At 37.9% G+C, this 21280-nt stretch overlaps 1 protein-coding gene across 2 annotated transcripts in view; it reads left to right on the forward strand.

Annotated features, from left to right (window-relative positions):
• Nucleotides 1-20700, forward strand: part of YWHAE (tyrosine 3-monooxygenase/tryptophan 5-monooxygenase activation protein epsilon) — a 38591-nt gene extending 17891 nt beyond the window's left edge. Inside the window, exons 2-7 of one of the 2 annotated variants that reach the window (XM_070394732.1) lie at nt 8443-8642; nt 10915-11021; nt 11912-12118; nt 13364-13500; nt 17852-17896; nt 19751-20700. In XM_070394732.1, coding sequence (XP_070250833.1) covers nt 8443-8642; nt 10915-11021; nt 11912-12118; nt 13364-13500; nt 17852-17859 — 659 coding nt within the window. In that variant the 3' untranslated portion in view covers nt 17860-17896; nt 19751-20700. The remainder of the gene's footprint in view (nt 1-8442; nt 8643-10914; nt 11022-11911; nt 12119-13363; nt 13501-17851; nt 17897-19750) is intronic. The other variant, XM_070394730.1, reaches the window with a different exon arrangement.
• Nucleotides 20701-21280: the final 580 nt, after the last annotated feature.

Genomic DNA, 21280 nt, shown 5'->3' on the forward strand with positions numbered 1-21280 from the left:
GGCCCTCCAACGGTCTGAGGGACAGTGAACTGGCCCCCTGATCTAGAGGGTATGCTTAAAACAGTTTTTGTTTACTTAGACAGTCAAGCCTGACAGAATTTCTCATTCTATTTAACATAGTTTGGTTTACCCTCTTAATTCTTTCATCAAGTGTTTGTGGGCCCTTTGTGGCATTAAATACTGCGGGAATATAAAGACGCAAGCCATTCTTGGTCTTTTAGGAAAGTAATATTCTACGGGAAGGAAACACTGATCCTTACTACAGAGAAATACGAACATAGATTTGAGAGCGCAGGAAGGCTTCCTTCACAGAATGAGGGGTTTGAGTTTGATCCAGAGGGGTGAATAGTTTCCTAGGCAAAGAGGAGAAAGGTCAGTGGCCAACTGATTGATCAACCTTTACATAAAGCAAACTCAAGATCTTTACAGAACCTTGAATGACTGAACCTTTTGAAGGCAGTGTGTGATGCTAAGGACTTTTTATTTCCATGGGGGCAATTACCTTCAGTATTTTTAGATTTCAGAATTTGTTTCTGTGAGCATTTTACTTGGAAAGTTAGTTGAATGTGGTTAAGAGCTCAGACACTTAAGTTTGATTGTCTGGATTTGAGTTCTGGTTTTACCACGCATTAGCTGTGTGACTTCAGGCAAGTTACTCATAGTTTCAGTTTTCTGTCCTTTAAATCAGGATTATGTGTTGTAACAGCTGCCAAACATTATTTTTCCATGTTGGGAGAAATGATGACCTGTTGTGCTTTGGTATGAGGCACATTAATTATGTTAGCCAGTACAGAGCCTGCTTGTTTTCCCATGGCTGATTCTTAACATTTTGCTTTCATCCTGACCCTGGATCTTATTACGAACTATAAAATTGGGCCTTCTAATTTCTGGTCAGTCTGATAGGTGAACACGGACCCCTTTTTTAGATCTTGTACTGTGTCTTTAAAAGACTTGAAGCTCAGCAGAGACTTGTTTTACAATCTTGGGAGAATTAAATTTACTGGGATGTTGATGTAGAGATATTAGTGGCATGAGAGTATGTATTCTGTACTAGGCATTGGCAGTAAGTTTATTGGAGATGATGTTGGGGGTGTTAACTTTGTAGGTGGAAAAAATGTGTTCTAAGCACAGACCACATTTTAATGGATTAATAAGCTTTTGTGTCTGTTGTCATTGAAACCATTTATCTTGCATCTGTTCTTACACAAGCAAACAAAGGGATCCCCATAAAGACGAATTCAAATCCGAGGCAATGTGATTAAATCAAAGCACAACTCTGGAGTCAGATTGCTTGAGTTTTACTCTACTGAATTTGTGATGTCTGAGCCAATGTAACCTTCACATTCATTAGTTTCCTTATATAAAATGGGGATAATATTAGTACCTGCTTCAAAAGTCTGTTGAGAAGATTAAATGCATTGGAACATGCAAAGCATTTGGAACAATGCCTGGCTTGAGGTGTTTTATTTGTGAATGAGTTTATTGAATGAGTGTGTGAATACTTCAAAGAGCAAAAACATGAATCAAAGCTAAGTTAAAATCAAGGTGAAAAACACTTGATTCTCTTTTTGGCAGTCTGATACCAAATAGAGGCAAGCTGATTTAATGTAATGAATGTGTCACTAGGCTATTATCTTACATTAAAGAGAAGTGACTTGGAACCAAATAGGCCTTTCAGTAACTGGTGATTGTCAGTCAGCTACCCATTGGTGCCAAACTATCAGAAGTCCCAGAAATTGTATTTTATTGCCCAGATTTCATGTACCAAACTCCCTGTGCATCCATAAGTAGTGATTCGACCATGAGTCTCAATTCTCTGGTTCATAAGTTATCATACCTGCAGTCTTCTCCATCTCAGAAATGCTTGGATCACATTGATGAAATAATTGCAGCTAAGATAATTTCATGAAGTACTAGTTGTGTTGTGAAATTTATGTGAATAAAGTTGGTGTTAACTCTTTGCTGATGCAGGTTTTGAGAGTGTGATCAGTGTAGACTTTTGGATAAGTCAGAGCTTTCACATAGTTTTGGGGTGTTAAAAGGATAGGGATGGCACTAATGTTATAATAGCTTCATTATAGTCATAATTGGTACAAAGTACTGATTATAGAACTTTTAGGGGTAGTAGGAAGGCTCTTTCTCTTCTGACTCATGCTACTACTATCCCTTAATCTACTGTCTTCTGCAATGAAGAAATTTCTGAAGATGAGAGGCTGAGTATTTGAGGTTTTAAAAGTAAATAATTCTTATAACTCAGTAATAAAAGAGCAAATAAATAAATTTTAAAATTGGCAAAGCATATGAATATTTTCTAAAGAATATACACAAATGGCCTAAAGCACCTGAAAAGATGCTCACCATCATCAGCCATCAAGGAAATGCAAATCAAAATCATGAGATACCAGTTTTACACCCATTTGGATGCCTATTTTTATTTTATTTTATTTTTTAAATATATTTTTAATTGATTTCAGAGATCAAGCCCACAACCCCAGGCATGTGCCCTGACTGGGAATCAAACGGTGATCTCCTTGTTCATAGATTGTTGCTCAACCACTGAGCCATACCAGCCAGGCAGAACTCAAGTTTCTTGCCTTGTAGAACATAGCTCTCTCTGTTCAGCCACGTTGGCCTGGTATTAGAGTGATGTGTGCAAGAAGTTTGCCCTGCTGATGTTGGCATTCTTTTTCCTTTCATATTTCTTCTGAATTTTCTTTGATAGTTTTTGTTTAAAATCTTTTTTTCCTTTAGGAGTTATCTTTTTGTGTCTTAGTGGCAGTGGATAGTGGGACTCAAAGAGCTGTCATTGAGCATGATGCAGTTCTTTACTGGGGTCTTGGTGCAGGCCAGTTTGTTGTTGGATGCATGAATAATCCTTGTTTTGTGTGTACAGTAAACCCTTGATTTTGCAAACCTCCAGTTAACGGATTTCAGATTTAACAGACAAAATTTTCGGTCTGTATGTCATGTGAAAGTTAACACCATGTTAATTTTAACCAGAATTTCCTTATAATTAAATTAGCAGGTTACATTTCTGTTTTTAATTCACTGTTATTTTATTTAATCCTCACCCGAGGATATTTTCCCCATTGATTTCTAGAGTAGAAGGGGGAGGGAGGGAGAGGTGGGGGCGGGGGGGAGAGAGAGAGAGAGAGAGAGAGAGAGAGAGAGAGAGAGAGGAGGTGGTGGGAGAGATTGGTTGCCTCCCAAACTTGCCCCTAATGGGGCTAGGGCTGGGGAACCTGCAACTGAGGTACATGCCCTTGACCAGAAATTGAACCCAAGGCCCAACCAGCCAGGGCAAATGCAGTTATTTTAAACAAATTTTAGCAAATAGGCCATATGTTAAAAAAAAAAAAACCACTGTAGTAATTTTGCTGACATAAATATTACATATCTACAACTATAGTTTACATATTTAAATTTAAGAGTCACTGCTTAGCCCTAACTGGTTTGGCTCAGTGGATAGAGCGTCGGCCTGCAGACTATAGTGTCCCAAGTTCGATTCTGATCAAGGGCATGTACCTTGGTTGCGGGCACATCCCCAGTGGGGAGTGCGCAGGAGGCATCTGATCGATGTTTCTCTCTCATTGATGTTTCTCTCTATCCCTTTCCCTTCCTCTCTGTAAAAAATCAATAAAATATATATATAAAAAAAGAATCACTGCTTGTAAATAATGTTCGGTGATTGATTAGCCGTGATCTCACTGCATAGCACTCACAGTAATTGGTTGTTAGTTGGTTCTGTTGTTGCATGGCTTGACTTTCTGTAGCAGTTATAAGAGTGCTAGCTGATGTTTCTATGTAAGCCCTGCCGTGTGCATTTATTTACTCGCTGTGACTGGTAAATGCATGCATTTACTAGACCTAGTCAGTGTAAATTTAAAATTACAGTAATGCTCATATAGAAAACTTCTGTGAAATTAAACTTTTCATACATGTATACTTTTATTTTTTAAAATATATTTTTATTAATTTCAGAGAGGAAAGGAGAGGGAGAGGTAGAAACATCAGTGATTAGAGAGAATCATTGATCATTGATCATCTGCCTCCTGCACGCTCCCCACTGGGGATCGAGCCTGCAACCTGGACATGTGCCCTGACCTGGAATGAAACCGTGACCTCTTGGTTCATAGGTCGACACTCAACCACTGAGCCACGCCTGCCGGGCCGTACATACTTTTAATCACACAAATGTCTCTACATAAGTAAAAACAGGTTAACTAATTTGTCAATATTTTAAACATACATATTAGGAAATCCTATGTTATTATGTAACTATTTTCAGCTTTAACGGACACTCCCTTTCCCGAATTAGCCCCTTATATTTTACTGTACAACACTTGGAACCCCAAAGTTCCCCACATCCAGCCTCAAGGCACTGTACTTAGGCCTCCTTGCTTGAGGGGCCAATCTGTGTTAGCAACAGGGTACCCGAGCTTATATTTTCATTTCTTGCCCTCAGTCTTGTGCCAGTTGTCTTGAGATGCTGATGGCTCAGTGCTGGCTGGAATGAGCTTGAGCTTTTCTTTATCAAGTGATGAAAATGTTGTAAAATTGATTGTGGTGATGGTTGCACAGTTCTGTGAATATATTAAAACCTGTTGAATTGTACACTTTAAATAGGTGAATTGTATGATATGTGAATTACAGATCAATAAAGCTGTTATTTAATAACAGTGGATAGCTTCTGCTTCTGTAGTTGTACCACACAGTCTTTTGTGCATTGTTTTGTGGCTTTCTAAATGAAGGGGATTATATAACTAATTGAATCTGGGATAGTAGAATATCATTGAAAGTTATAAATATATTTCCCCCCTCAACATTTAAAAAAATACTGAATGTACATTATTAAAATTTCAAAGCATAAAAATATGAAGAGAGAGGGAACCAAGATGGTGGCATAGGTAAATGCCTGTACTTGGTGCCTTCCACATCCACATCAAAATTACAACTAACATACAGAACAACTACCATTCAGAACCACTGGAAAGCTGGCTGAATGGAAGTAGTACAACTAGAGAAGTAAAGAAGAAAGCACACAGACTGGAAGGAGGTGCAGAGGCGCGGAACGGGCTCTTCCAGCACCCACATGTTATGCTTTTTTAATTGGGAGGGAGATTGCCTCTGCGGAGGCTGCCTGGAGGAGCGAGGGGTCCCAGCCCCTCACCAGAACCCCCCAGCCCAGGGTTCCAGAACTGGGGAAAGAAGTCACTACGGGCAGTAAGAACTCTGGACTGTAAAAACCAGTGCAGATTGGGGCTGAGCTGCTCCTCTTAAAAGGCTGGCACCACGGAACTGAATCTACAAGCTCCTGTTTCCTCTGAGCTGCAGTGCCAGGCAAGGCTCTGGGGGACCCAGACACATACGGGGAGAAACTGGACCGCCTGGCATTGGGGCAGGAACTTGGGGGTAGTTTTCTCCCAGATGGAGGTGCTTGCAGTGGTCATTGTTGCCATGCTGGGACCTCGTGGGTGCAGGGCTGACTGGCAGCCATTTAAAAAATTTTTAAAAATATATTTTTATTGATTTCAGAGAGGAAGAAAGAGGGAGAGATAGAAACATCAGTGATATGAGAGAATCATTAATTGGCTGCCTCCTGCATGCACCCCGCTGGGGATCAAGCCCGCAACCCAGGCATGTGCCCTTGACCAGAATTGAGCCTGGGACCCTGCAGTCCGCAGGCCAATGCTCTATCCACTGAACCAAACCGCTTAGGGCAACTGAGGTATAATTTATATGTAACATATACCCCTTACTGAAATACACAGTTTAGTAAGTTTTGATAAATGTGTTAAGTTGTGTAATCACCACAGAACATTTTTAAAAAAAATATATTTTATTGATTTTTTACAGAGAGGAAGGGAGTGGGATAGAGAGTTAGAAACATCAATGAGAGATGAACATCCATCAGCTGCCTCCTGTACACTCCCTACTGGGGATGTGCCCACAACCAAGGTACATGCCCTTGACCAGAATCGAACCCGGGACCCTTGAGTCCGCAGGCCGACGCTCTATCCACTGAGCCAAACCGGCCAGGGCACCACAGAACATTTAATTCTACTCTCCTCCCCGCCAATTTTTCTCTCTTATTCCTTTGCACACAAGCCCCACACTTCACTCCCATACCCCAGTAAGTACTTAATTTGCTTTCTGTCTATAGTTGTGTATTTTCTGTAACTTGATTTAAGTTGAATCATACTGTCTTTTTTTGGTCTGGCTTTTTTAAAAAAAAGTATGATGTTTTTGAAATTCATCCATGTTGCTTTGAGTATCAGTAATTTATTCCTTTTTTATTTTGTTTTTATTTTTTTTGTTAATCCTCACCTGAGGATATTTTTTCCATTGATTTTAGAGAGAATGGAAGGGAAGGGGAGAGACAGAGAAGCATGGATGTGAGAGAGACACATCAATTGGTTGCCTCCCGCATGTGCCCTGACCCGGACCAGGAATCGAGCCTGCCAGCCCTTCAGTCCCGAGGGCTAACGCTCTAACTAGTCATTCTAACCACTGAGCAAACTGGCTAGGGGAGTAATTTATTCTTTAAAAAATGTTTTTATTGATCTTTTTAGAGAGAGGAAGTGGGGGGGAGGGGCAGAGAGAGAAAGAGACAGGACCATGCTCAACCAACTGAGCTACACAGGCCAGAGCTATTCTTTTTTATTCTTGTGTAGTCCATTATATAGATGGGTATTTGGGTTGTTTTAATCTTTTGGCTATTATGAATAAAGATAGTGTGAACATTTGTGTAAAAGTCTTTGTGAAGATAAATTTTTATTTCTGTTGGGTAATACCTAGGAATGGAATTGCTGAGTTCTTAATGATGGTTAACTGTAAATGAAAACTACCGAACTGTTTTCAAAGACCTTACCATCTTCATATTCCTAATTACTAATATTCCTGAAAGGATAATTTTTTGAAACATATTTTCCTGGGATTATACCTAATTTAACATAGCATTAAGCATCATTCCTTAAGGTATGCTTATGCTTAGAGTGTTACCCCTTGGCACTCCAAACCATTCTGGACATTGGCTACCAGCTACTCGACGCTACTTTGCGGCGGAAACGTGCATTTACAGACCCTCGTATTATTTAGTATAATTTTGGAACCAAGTAACGTATTATAATGATATTGGACTTATATGAATTGGGTGACATCGAGGAATGTATATTTGCAAAAAAAACAATATTTTATTGTTTATAATTTTGTACAGTATGATAAGTTTTGTAACACTCCCCAATATGCATTGCAGGCTGATTAGTGCATGTTTGACAGTAATAAGTGGTTTGACGCCTGCCACCAGGTGTTTTCCTGTTAGAACACACAATGCAGTCCCGTTTTCTTTGTCCCACATCGGGAATATGTAGTTTATTGTTTAATCCGACACAAAACCCGCTGACATTTCTTGTATATATCTTAGTAATTTTACGATGTTTTGATTTAATTTCTTGTGCCATTTCAAGATAAAACTTCAGGGAAACATGCATGTCTCAAAAAGTTGCGTTGAAATAACTCAATTCCCCGTAATCACTAATAAACTGCAATGTCCCCTGAGAGGGGACATCCGAGTGATATGCTAGAATTCCGATGTCCCCTGAGAGGGGACAGCGGAGTGCAAAGGGTTAATATATGCTAGAGGCACTTGTTAAAATGTAGATCCTTGGGTCTCATCACCAACATTCTGAATCAGTAAAGTTGGAGAGCCACATGGTAATATGACATTTAGTGTTGTTTTGTTTTTTGAAAACTAATTTTCATTAATATTTAGTGTTTATTGAGCTGTTTCTGGTTCTTCCTTTGCATTCACCATGCATTCATTAATTGTATTACCTATTTTTTCCTATAGTACTTGGGATCTCCCAAGGCTTATCGGGGCCCCTTTCTTTGCTTGCCACCTAGTGGTGATAAATAGGAACCAACAAAAGTTTTGCCCATGAATGAATTCATGAGGTGGACAATGCCCTTAAAGAAGGAAGGATGGGAACATTCAATAATGGTTGCTTTATTAATGAGTTCCCCTTCCTCCCATGACTGTTATTTGGGAAATTTTGTATTTAGAAATAATTTATTTGTAAGAAGATACATTTTAGAGCCTGTACATTTTTAACTTTTATCTTAAACTGCTAGCTCAGTTTTACTGGGAAATGAATAGGTATGTGTTTCTAGTTACCTTATTTAATATGAGAGATTCCTCCAAACCATACTATACTAGGTACTGTTTGACATTGTTCTGATTCCATACAACAGATTCTCTTGCTCTAGGCTCTTAGTTTATTTTACATGCTTTTAGTTTTTTACTCACATTTTGATGATTGCAAAGTTTTGTTTTTTGTTTTGTTTTTATTTTTTGTTTTACATTAGTTTGATAGAAAAAAGACCACTGTGAAGGGATGTATTAACAAAACTTTGTAAGGTCTGATTTTCACTTTTCTGTTATAGAAATGGTGGAATCAATGAAGAAAGTAGCAGGGATGGATGTGGAGTTGACAGTTGAAGAAAGAAACCTCCTATCTGTTGCATATAAAAATGTGATTGGAGCTAGAAGAGCTTCCTGGAGAATAATCAGCAGCATTGAACAGAAAGAAGAAAACAAGGGAGGAGAAGACAAACTAAAAATGATTCGGGAATATCGGCAAATGGTGAGATTGTTATATACAAGATATCTTTAAAGAAAGGTGTGCTAGGTATTGGATATTTTATGAGACTGACACGCTGCCACTGTGCCAACAGGGCCACTTGTGTTGGGAATTTCAGATCACAGCCTAGTACATTTGTTGTACACATACATAATGTACATTTTATATTTTAGTGGATTTGCATCTTTTGCTTACCTGGATTAGGATTTATATGCCATATAATATTTTAGGGCAAAAGTGAAGAACTTTTTTCTTTGAAAGCTGCAGAGGGTGGTGTTCAATTTTGAGAACCACACAAGAAGATAATTAATTTAATAATTTTTATTGTTGTAACTGCAAGATACTTTATTTATAGAGTCACTTGAAATTAGCACCTAGTGGTATTTAACAGATACTTGTGTGCCTCTTTCGCACCACACAATTTGCTAGGTACTATGGGTGCAAAGATGAGACTATCCTTATGGGTCCTCAGTCTAGTTATTTTTTTATTTTTTTAAAACATATTTTATTGATTTTTTACAGAGAGGAAGGGAGAGGGGTAGAGAGTTAGAGACATCGATGAGAGAGAAACATTGATCAGCTGCCTCCTGCACACCCCCTACTGGGGATGTGCCCGCAACCAAGGTACATGCCCTTGATGGGAATTGAACATGGGACCCTTCAGTCCGCAGGCCGACACTCCACTGAACTAAACCGGTTAGGGCTAGTTATTTTCTTTTAATAGAAAAATATCAGAGGGCATTAGACATTATTCTATGAGGTACTGTTTCATATTATATATGTGTATATACATTTATGTAGTACTAGAGGCCTGGTGCACGAATTAGTGCATGGGTGGGGTCACTCAGCCTGGCCGTCGATCGGGGTTGATCGGGGCTGTGGGAGGTTAGCTGTGGGAGCACACTGACCATCAGGGGGCAGCTCCTGTGTTGAGCGTCTCCCCCCCCCCCCCCCCCCCCCCCCCCGTGGTCAGTGCGCATCATAGTGACCGGTTGTTCGGTTGTTCAGTAACTCTGGCTTTTATATATATATATAGATTATTTTTTTTACTGTGGGTTTTGGTCAAAAAAGTTTGATAGCTCTTGATGTAGTGGTTCTCATCCAGGGGGTGATTTTGCTCCTCAGAGGATATTTCACAGTGTCTAGAGACATTTTTGGTGTCACAATTTTGAGGGTGTTACTAGCATATATCGGTAGAGACAGGAATACTGCTAATCATAAGTGCTATGTACTTAGGACCATCATCTCCCACAACATATCTAGCCCAAGATGTCAATAGTGCTACTGTTAAGAAACTGATCCTAATGGGCCCAACTTGTGTGGCTCAGTGGTTGAGTGTTGACCTATGGACCAGGAGGTTTGATTTCCCTCCTGGGAATTAGTAGGGAGGCTCCATCCCTAGGAGGGAGACAGCCCATCAGTGATTCTCTTTCATTATTGATGTTTCTATCTCTCTCTCCCTCTCCCTTCCTCTGACATCAATAAGAGATATATTAAAAAAAAAGGAAAGAAACTGATCCTACTGGAAGAGATAGGCATATAACACAGAGTACAGTGAGAGAACTTACAGAAGCAGACACAAAGTAGCATGGGGAGTGAGTTAAGGGGAGGAAAGGAGAATCCACATTTATAGACTTTCCAGCTCTCCTGTGTACTGTTCTGAGTGGGGAGATACATAATTGTGTAAGATATTCTAGTTATTTAATCTTTAAATGATCCCCTATAAAGAGTAGGTATTTCAATTTATAGATGGAAAAACTGAGGTTCTGAGTATAGTACCTCATTAGAGAATTTAATAAAAATGTGCAGCACTTAGTAAGTAGTAATCAGTGTTACTCTTCTGTACCTGAACTATGAGTTCATTTTTTTAAAAGCTCTTGCCTATGTGACTCAGTAGGTTGGAGGTCACCAAGTACATCAAAAGGTAGTGGGTTTGATTCCCTGTCAGGGCACATTCCTAGGTTGCGGATTCGTTTCCTGGTCCACATGCATGCTGGAGGCGACTAATTGATGTTTATCTCTCTCTCCCCTCTCTCTTCCTCTTCCTCTCTCCCTGCCTCACTCACTTGCTCACTCCCTCTAAAAAAAAATCAAAATAAATTTTAAAAAAGCACTTGACTAATAAATAGCACATAGAAAGAAATAAGATAATTTCTATAACCTGGAGATAACTTTTCTTTGCTTTTTGGTTTAATATGGCTCTCTTCTTCAAAACCAGATATGTGATAATTTATAATTTCTTAGACTGAAACAATTTTTTGACTTTTTCCCCCAGGTTGAGACTGAACTAAAGTTAATCTGTTGTGACATTCTGGATGTACTGGACAAACACCTCATTCCAGCAGCTAACACTGGCGAGTCCAAGGTTTTCTATTATAAAATGTAGGTTCTATACTAGAAGGGAAAATGTCAGATTAAATGTTGGCCCTCTTAGAATCATCACTTTTTCTATATAGGCTTTCAATTTTTACATAAGAGTAGTTCTTTAATGTTGGAAGTATAGTTACATGGGAGGAGTGATTCTCAAAACTTAAATTAATTTTTGAATTCTCATTTGCAAATTCACTGCTAATGAAATATTAATATTACAGCATTTAAGATGGTCAGACTATTACTGTAAAAATGTACTAGGTTTTGCTTTACCTATTTATATTTGTTTGCCTGTGTGTGGTTTTCCCACTAGTTTCAGCAAAGCATTATGTAGCTCAATCTTAACATTTTTATATGAAAATTTTATTTCATGATTAACAAACTGTTGTGCCATTCTTTGGAATAATTTTTGTTATTTAATCTAGCCTATCAAGTGATAAATTTGTTTTTGAGGTTGTTAATTTCTCTAGGGTTTTGCTTATATTTGACAGGAAATCTCTAAGGAGGAAAATTAAATAGATGTGTTAGTTATTCCTGAAAGAGACTATTAAAAAATTACTGAAGTATACCAGTTAATTGTTTAATATATTCTTTTTTTTTTTTTTTTTTAAATATATTTTATTGACTTTTTACAGAGAGGAAGGGAGAGAGATAGAGAGTTAGAAACATCGATCAGCTGCCTCCTGCACATCTCCTACTGGGGATGTGCCCGCAACCCAGGTACATGCCCTTGACCGGAATCGAACCTGGGACCTTTCAGTCCACAGGCTGACGCTCTATCCACTGAGCCAAACCGGCTTCGGCAGTTTAATATATTCTTTACGTAGAAATTTTAACAGTTATTTTTCATTTAAAAAGCATTTTTCTAATTCTGGTTTTTGTTTTGTTTTGTTTTGTTTTAGGAAAGGGGACTACCACAGGTATCTGGCTGAATTTGCCACAGGAAATGACAGGAAGGAGGCTGCAGAGAACAGCCTAGTGGCTTACAAAGCTGCTAGTGATATTGCAATGACAGAACTTCCACCAACACATCCTATTCGCTTAGGTCTTGCTCTCAATTTCTCCGTATTCTACTATGAAATTCTTAATTCCCCTGACCGTGCCTGCAGGTAAGTTATGGAGGAGAACAAAAACTCTCACTATGAAAGGCAAGAAGGTTACAAAAGAGAATAGCTATTTGGTTTTCTGTCTTGTACTCTGTGGACAGCCTTTGTAAGGTTGGCCATGTAATAAAGCATTCTTTGGGCTCTTAGTGAAAATGCTTTGTGTGCTTTGTATACTATAAAACCACAGGTATCTTAATTCAAGGTGAACCTATCTCATTTCACTAGGAGAGCAGTTAAAATAATTAGGTTGATGGGGAAAATTTTTGTTGGTAGATTAAAAAGAATCTCTAACTTGTTAGAGAGTGGGAAAAAGGAAGCAGAAGAGTTATAATATATTTACTTTTATAAGCTTTCAGTCTTTGTTAGGTATATTTTTAATATAGGCATGCTTATGCTCTCTATACTATTCCATTTTCTATTTTTTATTGATTTCAGAGAGGGAGGGTGGGGAGAGAAACATCAATGATGAAAGAGAATCATTGATTGGCTGCCTCCTATATGCCCCCCACTGGGGACTGAGCCCACAACCTGGGCATGTGCCCTGATTCGGAATCAAACCTGGGACCCTTCAGTCTGCAGGCCGACACTCTATCCACTGAGCAAAACCAGCTATGGCTCCTTTTCCTCTTTTCTGTTTCCCCATTTGTGTCTAACATCACTTGTTGTACATAGTACACAGTGCTTAATAAATGTGGATTTTGTTTATTTTAAACTAACAGTAAATGAGTGTTATGATTACATTTCCATAGGTTCTATATTGCCCTTTTTTGTTTGTTTTGGGAAACAAACATTAACTTCCATTAACATTAAGTTCTATTGAATTAAACTGTGATACTGTCTTTGGACAGTAAAATAAACTTTTGAGTTTATTTTTGCATTAAAACTTTGTTAAATAAGTGATCTGTTGACTGGGACTTGGAAATACCTTTATTATGCATATATTTTGGTGGTGCTTTAGTTTGGAATTTGGTCTATATAGTCTTATTTACTGATAGGCTTGCTGAAAGCATAGTAAGAAGTGATGTTCTGAAAGTGTTATTTAGTCCAAAAGTTGCCAGATTACAAAATTAAGTAGAAAGTTAATTTTCATCAGTTACATGTGCTTTTCCTTTATTTCAATGCCTAAACCCAAGTACTCAGTGTCACTATTACATATTGTGGGATAATTGAAGAAAAGAGTGATGCCTAACATTTCTAATTCTGTTTTTAAACTTTATTTTTGTAATACATTTATGTGAATACTTGCAGATTGGCAAAAGCAGCTTTTGATGATGCAATTGCAGAACTGGATACGCTGAGTGAAGAAAGCTATAAGGACTCTACACTTATCATGCAGTTGTTACGTGATAATCTGACACTATGGACTTCAGACATGCAGGGTGATGGTAAGGAAGCTGAAGTTAAATGTGTGTCTCTGTTGTTGGATCTTTTACTATTAGAAATTCCTTGGTATTTCTTTCTTTTTTTAAATATATTTTTATTGATTTCAGAGAGGAAGGGAGAGGGATAGAGAGAAACATCAATGATGAGAGAGAATCATTTATCAGCTGCCTCCTGCATGCCCCCTACTGGGGACCAAGCCCTCAACCTGGGCATGTGCTCTTGGCTGGAATCGAACCTGGGACCTTTAATTCTGCAGGCTGACACTAAGCCAAACTGGCAAGGGCTCCTTGGTATATCTTTTTTTAAAAAATATGTTTTTATTGATTTTAAAGAGGAAGGGAGAGGGATAGAGAGACAGAAACATCAATGATGAGAGAGAATCACCGATTGGCTGCCTCCTGCACACCGGGGACTGAGCCCACAACCCAGGCATGTGCCCCTGGCCAGAATTGAACCTGGGATCCCTTAGTCCCCAGGTCGACGCTCTATCCACTGAGCAAAACTGGCCAGGGCTCCTTGGTATTTCTTTACATCAAGTTACAATTTCCTCTAAACTATCCTCCAAACTATCCAAGTTTAATTACTACATTTTTATAAAAAGGTATCAAAGTACATTCTTCCATTCTGGGCTATAAGGTGATAAAGGGGATCTTTCATTAATATTTAAAGATTTAAAAATTTTACCTCTAATTAATGGTTGTTAGTTTACCTCTTCCTCACAATGTGTTTTGAAAGATGGAGGGAGAGGAAGAATATTTTATCTTACTCAGATTCAAATTTAGGGGTCTGGAGTTCATTGTATTTTTGAGTGTCATAATCACTGCTTTGAGTTGTGTCCTCAGATTAAACTAGATGTATCAGTAGATATTTATGAAGCATCCTCTGGAAATCTTTTATCCAAAAAAGGATTTCCCCCCTCTGGATTGTGTACAGCAAATGGAATGTCCTGCCCTTAGGTCCTATTTAATAAGAGGTCTGGTGTTTGTTTGTTTTTAGAGTTTTTAGTAGTAAACAATTACTAGGGTAATCTATAGAACTTAATCTTATGGTGAGGTGGAGGATTTACTGTTTATTCTAAATGAGGTAAAAGCCCAGATTTGTCACTTCTTTTTTTATTTTAAAGGAGATTTTATTCTGCCTATTTCCAAAGAATCATTTTCATACACAAATAGGGGAGGACAAACTAGTGTGATTGACCATAGATTGTTTTACAGTTGTTGGTGGTGATGCAGAGAGTGGAAACAAAAGGTTTGCTGTCAGTTTTAGCTGCAGATTCTTTTTTTTTTTTTAATATTTTATTGATTTTTTACAGAGAGGAAGGGAGAGAGATAGAGAGTTAGAAACATCGATGAGAGAGAAACATCGACCAGCCACCTCCTGCACATCTCCCACTGGGGATGTGCCCTCAACCCAGGTACATGCCCTTGACCGGAATCGAACCTGGGACCTTTCAGTCCGCAGGCCGACGCTCTATCCACTGAGCCAAACCGGTTTCGGCTGCAGATTCTTTAAGGGCAGCAGTTCTCAACCTGTGGGTCACGACCCCTTTGGGGGTCCAACAACCCTTTCACGGGTTGCCTAAGACCATCGGAAAACACATATTGAATATATAATTACATATTGTTTTTGTGATTAATCACTATGCTTTATGTTCAATTTGTAACAATGAAAATACATCCTGCATATCAGATATTTACATTACGATTCATAACAGTAGCAAAATTACAGTTATGAAGTAGCAACGAAAATAATTTTATGGTTGGGTGTCACCACAACATGAGGAACTGTATTAAAGGGTCACGGCATTAAGAAGGTTGAGAACCACTGCTTTAAGGGTATGTTCCCCAAATTGAAGTACATGTTTCATTGCTTGAGGCTAGCTGTAGTCTCCTGGATCAACATACTGTACTGTCTTTAAAAGTATTCTACTTTTTAAAGGTGTATCTGAAAATGGGTATCAAGGCATATAAATTGTCACTTTCCTTACTAGAAAGTCAGGTTTTAGACAGGTTATGGTGCTAAAGTGAGAATTGGGTGATTCAGCTTCTAGAGCTTAGTATATAAAGTATTTAGATATGTGACAAGGATTGGCTTGAAATATGTAGCACATGTGACCTGACCTACTTGCACACTTTTCCAACAAAGCCAGATGTAGCTGTTGGTTACTTTTCAACATAGCACTTCAGGCAACCACTACCATGAATCTGGGATTCAAGACCAATTTATCATCTTTGAACTTATGACTTGGTTAAGCCATATTGGCCTAATCAATAAACTATACACCTCTGAACCAGGGAACATTTATTTGAGGCTAAAAATAACGAAGATGACCTGGGTTGAAATGTTATTTTTTTTTGTTTTTTTAGACATTTGATGCCAACTCTTACAAGTTGTTAAATTACAATGTTAGATAGAAATAAGGCTTATATTTTCTAGTGCTACTCTTGTTCATTATCACTGATAACCGAGAATTGATTGATAGTAGACTATATGTCACTCCGTTTTTATACAGAACCAAAGATACTGTTTCTTTGTTATCGGGTGTCATCTTATGAAATGAATCATTTAAAAATAGGAGACACACACACACACACACAGTGGGGGGGGGTGGGGGAGGGACAGAGAGATAGAAACATCAGTGAGAGGAACATCATTGATTGGCTGCTTCCTGCACACCCCCTGCTGGGGATTGAGCCCCCAACCTGGGCATGTGTGACTCTTGGTTCCTAGGTCGATGCTCAACCTCTGAGCCACACCAGCCGGGCTAAAATAGGATATTTTCTTTAAACTACTTTGTTTTCATAGTTGGGAAGGTTTTTATTAGCATAAGATTAATCTAATAGGATATTTTCTATAAACTACCTATGTTTTTATAGTTGGGAAGGTTTTTATTAGCATAAGGTTAATTTTTTAAAAAATATATTGTTATTGATTTTAGAGAGGAAGGGAGAGGGAGAGATAGAAACATTAATGATGAAAGAGAATCATTGATCAGCTGCCTCCTGCACACCCCCTACTGGGGATCGAGCCCACAACCCTGGCATGTGCCCTTGGTTGGAGTCGAACCTGGGACCCTTCAGTCCACGGGCCGATGCTCTATCCACTGAGCGGGCCGATGCTCTATCCACTGAGCAAAACCAGCTAGGGCGGCATAAGATTAATCTTAAAAGTTTTTTTTTTTTTAATCTAGTGAAATCTAGTTGCTTCAGATCCTTTTTACTTTGTAAATTGGCTTGTTAAATTTTTTTTTTTTTTTTTTAAATATATTTTATTGATTTTTTACAGAGAGAAAGGGAGAGAGATAGAGAGTGAGAAACATCGATGAGAGAGAAACATCGATCAGCTGCCTCCTGCACATCTCCCACTGGGGATGTGCCCGCAACCCAGGTACATGCCCTTGACCGGAATCGAACCTGGGACCCTTCAGTCCGCAGGCCGACGCTCTATCCACTGAGCCAAACCGGTTTTGGCTTGGCTTGTTAAATTTGTTTGAAACATACCAATTTTCACTTTATTATAAAATACTAGGAATTATGAAACATGCTAGTTAAAACAATAGAAAATTCAAGTAGTATCTTGACCTTTTATTAAAATTAACAAACTACCTGAATTTATAAATTGTTGTGAGTACTAGGAAATTGCTAGTTTTGCTAAAAGGTATAGCATTACATACGAATTATTAAATTTGTTTTGTGACTTAGAATCAATGCTGAAGATAGGAGAATTGTGGTCATAGAATTGGTAGTTTTCCAGGATGTTACTTGAATTTAGAGTAAGGATTATATAGATGGTTTTCTCCTTTTTTACTTTACTAACTAGGAAAAATTGTGCCAAACATTTGAATTGAGGATTTCTAAAGGAAAAATATGTGGTTCACAAGCTTTTATTTTTATACACTTTTATGTTTTATGATTGCAGAATATGTTATGTCTGATTGTGTTGGGACATAATTCTTTAAAGGGATCACAACTTTTTCTCATGAGGCCATTTCAGTCCTTTTTTTCTTAGTCTGTGATCAGAGAGGACTGTTTCATATGCAGATCCACAGAAAGGAAATGTGTGTTTTCTCTGCCCCCCATTCCTCCTCCAAAATCTAGAAACAGTGGGCAAAGAAATACATCCAAGGAAAACTTTTCTTCTGCATACCTTTAAAAAGGATATTATTTCATCCTCTTTAAAGGTAAAAGAAAAGGAACAGTATTTCTTAGAGTGAAGTTTATATAAAGTAAAAAGACCAAAATCTAACTCTGCCTAAAAATCATTGTTTTTCCTTTGTCCTGCTCTCTTGGTTTATTTTTCTTGTAATGTTGCTTTCATGTGATTGTTCTCCCTCCCTTTCTCCTTGCACTATAGATTCCTAAAGGAAAATCCAACTCTTCCTTTCCTAAAAACTACTTTGTAAGTCATTATCATGGCACAGTGAATTCTGCTTTTAAGTTTTGGTTCTTCACTAATCATGCTTGCATATCATCATCCTGTTGCTTACAAAACTGCCTGTTGTACATTCCAGGATGCAAATCATTCTAAGATAATTATGATCTGCTACTCTCTATCACCTTTGGTTGGGTGTGATTTATGTGACAATATTTTTATGCCAAAGTTACTTGGAACTTTTGGCAAATCTAATGTTTGCTTGAGTGAATTAGAGTGTGCTCTATTGTCGTATGTTAACCATATTTTGGCGCAGCATATTGCTGTTTAAAATGTGAGTGAATGTTCCTATCATTTCCTAAGTTTGAATACATTATTCTTGGGGGGGAAGAATAGCTGGGTGGTCCATCATTTCTTTCCTCAGTAAATGGATATTTTTGTGTTTTGCATGTCTTTTTCTGTACATAAGTAAAAAATCTTTATGTCCCTCAAGTTCTTTTTAGTCACATATCTATGTTAAAGATTTTTATCACAAAGGAAAATTGAAATGACAAACTAAACTTTACTTAAACGTTATTGCTCGTTTATCATATCAATGTCTTTAAGACTTTTAAAAAATTCTAAGGGTAAATGCTTTATGTTTGTAGGCAATCAGTGTTAGTGTTATTGTCCATCCTAATTAATTTAACAAGCAGTATGAATGGATGGTCTGAACTGTCATATTATGATTCTTGAATCAATTCATTGATTTTTTTCAATTTTGATTCAAATTAGTAATATGTAAGAATTATAAATGGTTTGTTAACGCCTAGAGTGCTGGGGAGCGCTATCACGCTCCTCCTGCAGTGTCACTATTAGATGCTAGTAGTTCACCCTTTATTGACAGATGGCACCTAAGTGCAGAAAACAAATGTAGTAAAGGTTTCCTTAAGTTTTTGAATATGTAACTTCATTTACTTGTGATTCATATTTTTTTTTCCTAAACTGCTGTAAAATCAGCAAAAATGCCTTGGCAATTTTAGCATAGTTCCTAGGATATTGGTTGGCACTCAAAGGGTTAAAGCACAAAATGTAACTTTTACCTGTTTTATTTTTTAGCTAAAGTGTGCATGCTTCTTTATTATGGCTGACCTGTTTAATGCTTGTTAATAGATGAATAGGCTGGCTTTCTATTGCATGTCCTAGTGCAGTTGAAACTCTTCAGGCTAATTGTCATGTTCAAGGGGAAAAGAAAAATGGCATGAGAGAACTGGTCCAAATGCCCTTCTTTAATAACCTCAGTGGTCTGGTTTGAGTGTTATTTCACTCTGAAGTGAGAAATCTGGTTATGGTTTGGTAGATGATTGGCCAAGATACAAAATATAAAATATTTACAAAAGCAGAATCCTCTCTCTAAAACTGTAGAAGGCCTTTGGAACATTTTACTGCTCGGTTTTCTTTCCTGAAGCATTTCTGATATGAAGCTTGTGGGTAAATTAGATTTTGCAAAAAATTGTAAAATATATTCCTGATTCTTGATGAAGTGAGGTTATTGAGAAAAGGATATTTTGACACGATATACATGAAAGCTTGAAAATCATTTTAATAATGTGGTTACCATGGCTGTCTACAAGAGCTTATTGAGGGTAAAAACATTGATTTTTACTGTGTGTCAGTTATTTTTTTGATTCTAACTATTGACCATTTAAGATTTTGATCCAGCAGCACCTTTTGGCTTAGGCATCTCAGGTATCAAGGATGGTAGAAGTTCTTTGCTTGTCTGTGTGTTTAATACCAATTGTAGCAAATGTAAAGGGGTCTTTTTGTTTGGAATGATACCTTTGTTTGTGACCATGACAGCCTAGTCAGTATGAAATAAGTAACTGTTATTCTTCTTTGCAGGTGAAGAGCAGAATAAAGAAGCGCTGCAGGATGTGGAAGATGAAAATCAGTGAGACATAAAAGCCAACAAGAGAAACCATCTCTGACCACCCCCACTCCTTCCCATCCCACTCCCTCTTGGAAATTCCCCCATTGTCACTGAGAACCACCAAATCTGACTTTTACATTTGGTCTCAGAATTTAGGTTCCTGCCCTGTTGGTTTTTTTTTAAAAACAGTTTTCAAAAGTTCTTAAAGGCAAGAGTGAATTTCTGTGGATTTTACTGGTCCCAGCTTTTAGGTTCTTTAAGACACTAACAGGACTGCATAGAGGCTTTTTCAGCATTACTGTATTGTCTCCTGCCGGATGTGGCAAGGTCACCATTAGAAATGGAAATTACATTTGAAAGCCATTAGACTTCTAGGTGAAGCAAGCATCTAAGAGAGGTTAATCACACTATAGTGGCATATGTGGTATCATTTTTCCTTTTTCTAATTGTTTAAATTGAATTTTATACCAATGTTTAAGATTAATTGGGTGTTAGCTTGAGGTGGTTAAAGGTTGTTTGGGGAGTTTGTTGTAATGGTTTTGCTGTAAAAAGTATTCAAACTCTGCTGAAAAGCATGGTGCTGGTAACAGTTCAATAATCCGTGGCTGCTCATTCTTGCCTACTTTTACTCTCCCTCTGAAGCAGGTTAGCGTTGAAGGTGGTATGGAAAAGCCTGCATGCGTGTTCAATTCTTTGTTTCTTCTCCTTCCCTCTCCCTGCCCCCCCCCCCTGCCCCCACCCCCCACCCCCTTCGCTCGCTCAACCTCTTTTGTTCAGTATGTGTAACTTGAAGCTAATTTGTACTACTGGATATCTGACTGGAGCCACAGATACAGAATCTGTATTGTTCTTACTGAAACACAGCATGGAATTAACATTAAACTTAAATAAAACAAACCTAAATTAAAAATGCCAAATATTATTGCGCCTCCATCTTTTATCTTTTTAAAATAAAATCTCTAGCCTAAACACAGTGATATTATTTGCCTGAATGTGAAAAGGTCTCTTTTTCTTTCATAAATCACTTGTCTGTTTCTCATAAATGATGTATATTTTTGGAAAAAAATGACTTGTAACCTGGCTGTAAAGAACATTAAGTAGTCCAAATCAATTCATTACCTATCCTGTCTTTAAGGATGTGGCAATCTTGCTATTGAGAGAAAACCTGCCACCCAAGGAAACGAATGAGGTAGTTAAAAGAGTGATTATTGGTGCAGGTCTTTAGAAAGATCCCTGTCACAGATGGGAAGACTGCAGAAAGGGGACTCTGTCCTATAGCTGGTTAGGAAAGGTGGAGTTTTTCAGCTCTAGGTTTAGTCACCTTTGAGGGTCAATTGATTTCTAGAGAAACTCGAGTTACCATTGTAACTTGAAGGCAGTTAATTTGTGTTTTAAATATTCTTAGTGATTTGATTTGTGAAAAGTTCTATTTATTGATTTAAAATTTTTGTTACTGATTTCAGAGTGGAAGGGAGAGAGAGAAACATCAGTGATGAGTCATT

This window comes from Myotis yumanensis, unplaced genomic scaffold (genome assembly GCF_028538775.1).
Source record: "Myotis yumanensis isolate MYYU_CA2020_CCGP unplaced genomic scaffold, mMyoYum1.0.hap1 SCAF_16, whole genome shotgun sequence".
Classification (NCBI taxonomy): Eukaryota; Metazoa; Chordata; class Mammalia; order Chiroptera; family Vespertilionidae; genus Myotis; species Myotis yumanensis.